At 53.4% G+C, this 7,957-nt stretch overlaps 5 protein-coding genes across 5 annotated transcripts, besides 13 other annotated features; all 5 read right to left on the bottom strand.

Moving 5' to 3' along the window:
- Window positions 1–4,065: a sequence feature (areas not merged during assembly with more than two copies in the genome that could not be assigned to a particular haplotype).
- Tc00.1047053508541.240 (casein kinase, putative) lies at window positions 9–1,001 on the bottom strand (the record flags this gene model as incomplete). Its single annotated transcript, XM_810768.1, has 1 exon — window positions 9–1,001. One exon carries the CDS (start codon window positions 999–1,001, stop codon window positions 9–11), a length of 993 nt encoding a protein of 330 aa, XP_815861.1.
- On the bottom strand, window positions 1,511–2,503 carry Tc00.1047053508541.230 (casein kinase, putative; the record flags this gene model as incomplete). Its single annotated transcript, XM_810767.1, has 1 exon — window positions 1,511–2,503. The coding sequence occupies one exon, from the start codon at window positions 2,501–2,503 to the stop codon at window positions 1,511–1,513; it is 993 nt and encodes a 330-aa protein (XP_815860.1).
- On the bottom strand, window positions 3,155–4,006 carry Tc00.1047053508541.225 (casein kinase, putative; the record flags this gene model as incomplete). Its single annotated transcript, XM_810769.1, has 1 exon — window positions 3,155–4,006. The coding sequence occupies one exon, from the start codon at window positions 4,004–4,006 to the stop codon at window positions 3,155–3,157; it is 852 nt and encodes a 283-aa protein (XP_815862.1).
- Window positions 4,066–4,075: a sequence feature (areas merged during assembly that could not be assigned to a particular haplotype. This can correspond to areas where the two haplotypes were merged or to regions with more than two copies in the genome that were merged during assembly.).
- Window positions 4,076–4,308: a sequence feature (areas merged during assembly that could not be assigned to a particular haplotype. This can correspond to areas where the two haplotypes were merged or to regions with more than two copies in the genome that were merged during assembly.).
- Tc00.1047053508541.220 (casein kinase, putative) lies at window positions 4,271–5,209 on the bottom strand (the record flags this gene model as incomplete). The annotated part of the gene is made up of 1 exon (XM_810766.1): window positions 4,271–5,209. One exon carries the CDS (start codon window positions 5,207–5,209, stop codon window positions 4,271–4,273), a length of 939 nt encoding a protein of 312 aa, XP_815859.1.
- Window positions 4,309–5,021: a sequence feature (areas not merged during assembly with more than two copies in the genome that could not be assigned to a particular haplotype).
- Window positions 5,022–7,957: part of a sequence feature (heterozygous, Esmeraldo-like haplotype) that runs on past the window's edge.
- Window positions 5,448–5,471: a microsatellite.
- Window positions 5,557–5,583: a microsatellite.
- Window positions 5,626–5,648: a microsatellite.
- Window positions 5,681–5,711: a microsatellite.
- Window positions 5,736–5,763: a microsatellite.
- Window positions 5,922–5,970: a microsatellite.
- Tc00.1047053508541.210 (hypothetical protein, conserved) lies at window positions 6,011–7,885 on the bottom strand (the record flags this gene model as incomplete). Its single annotated transcript, XM_810765.1, has 1 exon — window positions 6,011–7,885. One exon carries the CDS (start codon window positions 7,883–7,885, stop codon window positions 6,011–6,013), a length of 1,875 nt encoding a protein of 624 aa, XP_815858.1.
- Window positions 7,886–7,918: a microsatellite.
- Window positions 7,953–7,957: part of a sequence feature (T-rich) that runs on past the window's edge.

Here is a 7,957-nt window from a genome sequence, read left to right as displayed (position 1 = left end):
CAGGTGGGCTACGCCTGCTCTACATCCCCCCGCTCTCGTTGTTGCTGCTGCTGCTGTTTTTGTTCCTGCTGGCCGGACCCCTCCGCCTTCAGGTTCTCGTGGATGCGCTTCAGCGTCCAGTCAAACACGTAGTCCACGTGGTACCCCTCCCTAATGAAGAGCTCTCGGAAGAGCCGTTTCAGGTAGCTGTAGTCCGGCTTGTCCTCGAAGCGCAAGCTTCGGGTGTAGTTGAGGTACGCGGCGAACTCCGCGGGAAAGCCCTTGCACAGCGTCTCCACGGGCGTTGTCTGCTTGCGCTCGGATATGCGAGAGTACTTTTCCTGCTTCGTGTGCGCTTTCAGGCCCTGCCACGGCAGTGAGCCACGCAAGAAATACATCAGGATGTAGCCGATGCCCTCCAGGTCGTCGCGACGGCTCTGCTCAATGCCAAGATGCGTGTTGATCGAGCAGTACCGTGCCGTTCCCGTCAGGCTTTTCCCCTCCTTGTACGGGATGTGCTGGTGCGTGCGGGGGTCGCGGTACTTCTTGGCGAGACCAAAATCAACGACGTAGACGTGGTGCCCCTTCTTCCCGGTGCCCATCAAGAAATTGTCCGGCTTCATGTCGCGGTGGATGACGCTCTTGCTGTGGACAAACTCGATGCGCGCAATCATCTGCTCCGCCAGCATCAGCGTTGTCTTCAGCGACAGCTTCCTATCACAGAAGCTGAAGAGGTCCTCGAGCGAGGGCCCCAGCAGGTCCATCACCATCACGTTGAACTCGCCCTCCACGCCATAAAAAAGAATGTTGGGGATGCCCACGACCCCGCCGCCTGCGTTGAGAATGCGGTAGAATCGGGCCTCAAAGGCGAGCTGTGGATGGCGCGTCTTCGCCTGCTCCAGCTTGATGGCCACGGTCTCGCCCGTCTGTATGTTTGTGCCGCGGAAGATCTCGCCGAACGACCCCGCCCCTATCTTCTGGCCGAGGCGGAAGCGGTTACCCACTCGAAGCTCTAAGCTCATCGTGTGTTGCGTGAGGTGTTTGTGTGACGTTCACTCCTACCTTGCCGGCAACAAAAGAAGAGAAAGAAAAGCAGGGCCCATTTTTTTGGCGGGGGCAGGGAGAGGGGCGACCCCCCGCACGGCACGCCGCTCATGCGACGGGTCCCCCCTTTCTTCGCACAAAGAGAGTGCCGAATCGCCGCGTCGTCACCGCTGGCGTGGTGGGCGACAGGGCGCAAACATCAATAAACTGTAGCATGGGGACGGTAACGCGTACGGAGAAGGCCTCAAAAGCACGACGGAGAGAGCGCCGAGTAAGGCACACAGGGCAAAAAGGGAGACAGCGGGAGTTTTCTATTCACCTAAACTGCCACCACACATCACCGTGCACGCACCTCCTCGTGCTCAAAGCAAGAGTAGAATGTTCATTTCCCAAAATTAGTGATATGTTCAACAATGGAGCGTGTGGGACGTCCAAAGACGTCGTACAAACATTACGCGGAACAAGGGTCCCGGACTGTGCAGGTGGGCTACGCCTGCTCTACATCCCCCCGCTCTCGTTGTTGCTGCTGCTGCTGTTTTTGTTCCTGCTGGCCGGACCCCTCCGCCTTCAGGTTCTCGTGGATGCGCTTCAGCGTCCAGTCAAACACGTAGTCCACGTGGTACCCCTCCCTAATGAAGAGCTCTCGGAAGAGCCGTTTCAGGTAGCTGTAGTCCGGCTTGTCCTCGAAGCGCAAGCTTCGGGTGTAGTTGAGGTACGCGGCGAACTCCGCGGGAAAGCCCTTGCACAGCGTCTCCACGGGCGTTGTCTGCTTGCGCTCGGATATGCGAGAGTACTTTTCCTGCTTCGTGTGCGCTTTCAGGCCCTGCCACGGCAGTGAGCCACGCAAGAAATACATCAGGATGTAGCCGATGCCCTCCAGGTCGTCGCGACGGCTCTGCTCAATGCCAAGATGCGTGTTGATCGAGCAGTACCGTGCCGTTCCCGTCAGGCTTTTCCCCTCCTTGTACGGGATGTGCTGGTGCGTGCGGGGGTCGCGGTACTTCTTGGCGAGACCAAAATCAACGACGTAGACGTGGTGCCCCTTCTTCCCGGTGCCCATCAAGAAATTGTCCGGCTTCATGTCGCGGTGGATGACGCTCTTGCTGTGGACAAACTCGATGCGCGCAATCATCTGCTCCGCCAGCATCAGCGTTGTCTTCAGCGACAGCTTCCTATCACAGAAGCTGAAGAGGTCCTCGAGCGAGGGCCCCAGCAGGTCCATCACCATCACGTTGAACTCGCCCTCCACGCCATAAAAAAGAATGTTGGGGATGCCCACGACCCCGCCGCCTGCGTTGAGAATGCGGTAGAATCGGGCCTCAAAGGCGAGCTGTGGATGGCGCGTCTTCGCCTGCTCCAGCTTGATGGCCACGGTCTCGCCCGTCTGTATGTTTGTGCCGCGGAAGATCTCGCCGAACGACCCCGCCCCTATCTTCTGGCCGAGGCGGAAGCGGTTACCCACTCGAAGCTCTAAGCTCATCGTGTGTTGCGTGAGGTGTTTGTGTGACGTTCACTCCTACCTTGCCGGCAACAAAAGAAGAGAAAGAAAAGCAGGGCCCATTTTTTTGGCGGGGGCAGGGAGAGGGGCGACCCCCCGCACGGCACGCCGCTCATGCGACGGGTCCCCCCTTTCTTCGCACAAAGAGAGTGCCGAATCGCCGCGTCGTCACCGCTGGCGTGGTGGGCGACAGGGCGCAAACATCAATAAACTGTAGCATGGGGACGGTAACGCGTACGGAGAAGGCCTCAAAAGCACGACGGAGAGAGCGCCGAGTAAGGCACACAGGGCAAAAAGGGAGACAGCGGGAGTTTTCTATTCACCTAAACTGCCACCACACATCACCGTGCACGCACCTCCTCGTGCTCAAAGCAAGAGTAGAATGTTCATTTCCCAAAATTAGTGATATGTTCAACAATGGAGCGTGTGGGACGTCCAAAGACGTCGTACAAACATTACGCGGAACAAGGGTCCCGGACTGTGCAGGTGGGCTACGCCTGCTCTACATCCCCCCGCTCTCGTTGTTGCTGCTGCTGCTGTTTTTGTTCCTGCTGGCCGGACCCCTCCGCCTTCAGGTTCTCGTGGATGCGCTTCAGCGTCCAGTCAAACACGTAGTCCACGTGGTACCCCTCCCTAATGAAGAGCTCTCGGAAGAGCCGTTTCAGGTAGCTGTAGTCCGGCTTGTCCTCGAAGCGCAAGCTTCGGGTGTAGTTGAGGTACGCGGCGAACTCCGCGGGAAAGCCCTTGCACAGCGTCTCCACGGGGCGTTGTCTGCTTGCGCTCGGATATGCGAGAGTACTTTTCCTGCTTCGTGTGCGCTTTCAGGCCCTGCCACGGCAGTGAGCCACGCAAGAAATACATCAGGATGTAGCCGATGCCCTCCAGGTCGTCGCGACGGCTCTGCTCAATGCCAAGATGCGTGTTGATCGAGCAGTACCGTGCCGTTCCCGTCAGGCTTTTCCCCTCCTTGTACGGGATGTGCTGGTGCGTGCGGGGGTCGCGGTACTTCTTGGCGAGACCAAAATCAACGACGTAGACGTGGTGCCCCTTCTTCCCGGTGCCCATCAAGAAATTGTCCGGCTTCATGTCGCGGTGGATGACGCTCTTGCTGTGGACAAACTCGATGCGCGCAATCATCTGCTCCGCCAGCATCAGCGTTGTCTTCAGCGACAGCTTCCTATCACAGAAGCTGAAGAGGTCCTCGAGCGAGGGCCCCAGCAGGTCCATCACCATCACGTTGAACTCGCCCTCCACGCCATAAAAAAGAATGTTGGGGATGCCCACGACCCCGCCGCCTGCGTTGAGAATGCGGTAGAATCGGGCCTCAAAGGCGAGCTGTGGATGGCGCGTCTTCGCCTGCTCCAGCTTGATGGCCACGGTCTCGCCCGTCTGTATGTTTGTGCCGCGGAAGATCTCGCCGAACGACCCCGCCCCTATCTTCTGGCCGAGGCGGAAGCGGTTACCCACTCGAAGCTCTAAGCTCATCGTGTGTTGCGTGAGGTGTTTGTGTGACGTTCACTCCTACCTTGCCGGCAACAAAAGAAAAAAAAAAGCGTCAATTGTTTTCTATGTGTATTGTTTTATCGTTTTTTCTCATTTTTGTCTTTATCCTGATTGCACTCGATATTTGTGTAAGGTTTCATTTGTTGATGTATAAGTAGATATTTCTCTCCAACTTTTGCCGAGTATTTATGCGGCTTTGTACAGACTTTTTGTTCAAGTTGCAGCCCTTATTGAGTTTTCTTTAAACTAATTGTTGGACAATTCTTTCTCTTCATCCTGAAGACTCTCGTGGATGCGCTTCAGCGTCCAGTCAAACACGTAGTCCACGTGGTACCCCTCCCTAATGAAGAGCTCTCGGAAGAGCCGTTTCAGGTAGCTGTAGTCCGGCTTGTCCTCGAAGCGCAGGCTTCGGGTGTAGTTGAGGTACGCGGCGAACTCCGCGGGAAAGCCCTTGCACAGCGTCTCTAGAGATGAAGACATTTTACATTTAGCAATCGCGACGTACTTTTCCTGCTTCGTTGCAGCTGGTAAGCCCTGCCACGGCAGTGAGCCACGCAAGAAATACATCAGGATGTAGCCGATGCCCTCCAGGTCGTCGCGACGGCTCTGCTCAATGCCAAGGTGCGTGTTGATCGAGCAGTACCGTGCCGTTCCCGTCAGGCTTTTCCCCTCCTTGTACGGGATGTGCTGGTGCGTGCGGGGGTCGCGGTACTTCTTGGCGAGACCAAAATCAACGACGTAGACGTGGTGCCCCTTCTTCCCGGTGCCCATCAAGAAATTGTCCGGCTTCATGTCGCGGTGGATGACGCTCTTGCTGTGGACAAACTCGATGCGCGCAATCATCTGCTCCGCCAGCATCAGCGTTGTCTTCAGCGACAGCTTCCTACCACAGAAGCTGAAGAGGTCCTCGAGCGAGGGCCCCAGCAGGTCCATCACCATCACGTTGAACTCGCCCTCCACGCCATAAAAAAGAATGTTGGGGATGCCCACGACCCCGCCGCCTGCGTTGAGAATGCGGTAGAATCGGGCCTCAAAGGCGAGCTGTGGATGGCGCGTCTTCGCCTGCTCCAGCTTGATGGCCACGGTCTCGCCCGTCTGTATGTTTGTGCCGCGGAAGATCTCGCCGAACGACCCCGCCCCAATCTTCTGACTAATGCGATACCTGTTTGCAATCATTAAGTTCATTTATGCGGTCCTTTTTTTTTTTGTTGTTGTTGTTTTTGCTGGTAGTTCTCTCGTTGAAATAATTTTTCTATTTATGTGTTGGTTTCTTCTTTGTGGTATTGGATGTTGTTTTTCCTATTGTGTTTTGATGATATTGGTGACCAATGCCTCTTAATGTTTATTTTACCCCGTCTTTTGTTGGTATTTGTTGTTGTTGTTATAGTCAAATTTCATTCGCTCATTAAAAATGATAAATGACAAAAGAAAAAAAAAAAAAAAAAAAGACCAGAAGAGAAGAAGATGGTAGACCATATTGTATTTTTATATTTATTGAGTAAAGTAAGAGTATAGGGAACATTTTAAAGGTTTATATATATATATATATATATATATATGAGAATAAAATTGATAAATTTTGCGGTCATTTTATCCCCTTGTATATATATATATATATGTATATTTTTTCTCTTTATCTCTTTTCCCTTCTTTCGTTATATACATATATATATATATGTATATGTATTCTGTCTCGTATTTTTTGTTTGAGTTTTTTTCTGTTTTTTTTTTTTTTTTTTCCACTTTTCTTGTGTGTATTTGATGCAATTTCGTGTTTGCATGGTTGTTGCAGGGTTATGAGTAGTTCTTTTTTCTCTCGTTTGTCTCGTTCCACCACCTCCCCAGTCTACTACTTCTAGTGGTGTATATTGTCCCACCTTCATCCATTCATCACGTCTTTTTTTTTTTTTTTTTTTGTTTGTTTGCTTGTTTTTTTGTTTTTTTTTGTCGTTGCATATCATCGCCTGGCATGCTGAAAGGTAAACACTATGCATTCTTTTTGGTATGTTCCGTGGCCTCCTCACCGACGTCGCTCTCACCGTCTTTTTTCCCATCTTCCTTCTCCACCTCGTTGTCGTCCCATCCAGCGTATTCTGTGGAGCCCCCACCGTAATACCGGTTCGCCTTCTTCCGACGATGTTCTTTTGTAAGACCCGCCAACGCAATAGACTCGGCAGCAATTCTTCTTTCTTCCTCCTCCTCCTTTGCACGCATCTCGGCCATCGTGCGGAATCGACTCCCTTGTGCAGTTGTCCCTGCGGCACGCGTATCACCGAATGGCGACGCTGTTGTTTGGGTTGTCCCAACAAAGGGAGTTGACGCACCGGCGCGTCGCAGCAACGAGGAAACGAGACCAAATAACCCAATTTTGTTGACTTCTGTGAGGTTCGGCTCCTGTGGGGCATTCGGTGGGCCGCCAGTAGGCACGACTCGCAGGGCGGACGAGCTGCGCATCCCAAGGGTCTCAAGAGGTTTTGTCTCCTCCTCGAGGGAAAAGCGATGTGGCGGGTACACTCGAGCAAATACAAAGGCATCGTGGCCGATCAACCCTGCAATTGGGCGGCGTAGGTGTGTGGATAAGGTGGCGACGGCGGGGTCAAGATCATCCACCATGTGGGTGCCGCCGCTCGGAAGGGAGCAACGCACATGTATACGGGCATTTTCTCTGGTAATAGAAGAACTGTGCGCCGGCTTCGTCTCCTGCTTCTCTTCCACAGCAGAGGCTGTGGGAGGCAAGGCGTCTTTCTGCTGTTCAATGTTCGGCTCCCCGCTCAAAGAATTGCCACCGATTCTACACACACCGCCGTCGCACCTCATCACATTTTCTCTCTCGCCGTGTTCGGTTTGAGGCTCTCTGCCGCAACTTGGTCTAACTGGCTGTGGCCCCGTCGCACTCGGCTCGTTCCTCACCACTGTCACTCTTGTGTTGTGTGGCATTGTGTGAATTTCAATCTTGGCAGCGGCCTCAACGGAATCAACCACCACGTGGCCAGTTGCCTTTTCGCCGCTGGTGGAGTTTGGGGTGGCCGTCTCGGGTGGTTCGATGTGCAAGACGAACTTTTGGCTTCCGTGTGAGCGTGCCGTCCCACCTGCCACCTGCCGTTCCCGGCCGAGGGCCTGCTCGACCTTCACCCACACGGTACGCAACGTCATGCCGGGTGATGTGAGGACAAATTCCCTCTTATCAAGGCCGTTAAGCTCAATGAAGTGAAGACCCTTGAGACCCCCACTCCCACTCCCAGCAACAGTGCCGGACGCCGTTCCACTTGCACAAGTAGGAGTGATTCCAACCCCCGTTGACAGCACCGTACTTCCTCCCTCCGCAACTGCCGCATTCATTTCTTCCACCTGCCGCATGAATTCTTCCTTCGCTCTCGCAACTTTTGTTGGCGGTGGCATCTGCAGCCCAAAACGAATGGCATCACAAATACGTCCAGGGGTAAGAGCGACGCCATGCAACACAATCCGTGGCTGCTCACGTAGGGAAGATGGAAACACGTGAAGACGTGGAACCGTGTTGCTGGCCTCTGGCACGGCGGCAATAAAGAGATTATGTGCCTCCGAGCCTGCCTCCATAAAATGCACAATTGTCACCAAATCCAAACGGGATTCATGCAACACAGCTTCCAACACCTGCCGCTGCGCCCCTCCATCGCTTGCCAGCAGCCCATTGCCCAACATAAAAGTTGGCTTTATTACTCTATTTCCACGAGAAGACGTTGTATATATTTCTGTAAAATCAAAAGCATCAGTATGCCTCCCCACCTCTGAAGGAGGGCTTTGCACAAATATAAGTAACGGAACCTGCCATCGCTTGCTCAGTTCGAGTGCCTCCTCCACGTTGTTGCACACTCGGAGCATTATATATATATATATATATATATATATATATATTGACTTAATCAAATACCTCTATATGGGCTGTAGTAACAA

The sequence above is a fragment of the Trypanosoma cruzi genome, genomic scaffold (assembly GCF_000209065.1).
Source record: "Trypanosoma cruzi strain CL Brener 1047053516901 genomic scaffold, whole genome shotgun sequence".
NCBI classification, from domain to species: domain Eukaryota; phylum Euglenozoa; class Kinetoplastea; order Trypanosomatida; family Trypanosomatidae; genus Trypanosoma; species Trypanosoma cruzi.
Note: the sequence above shows the minus strand (reverse complement) of the source record. Positions and strands in the feature narration are given on the sequence as shown.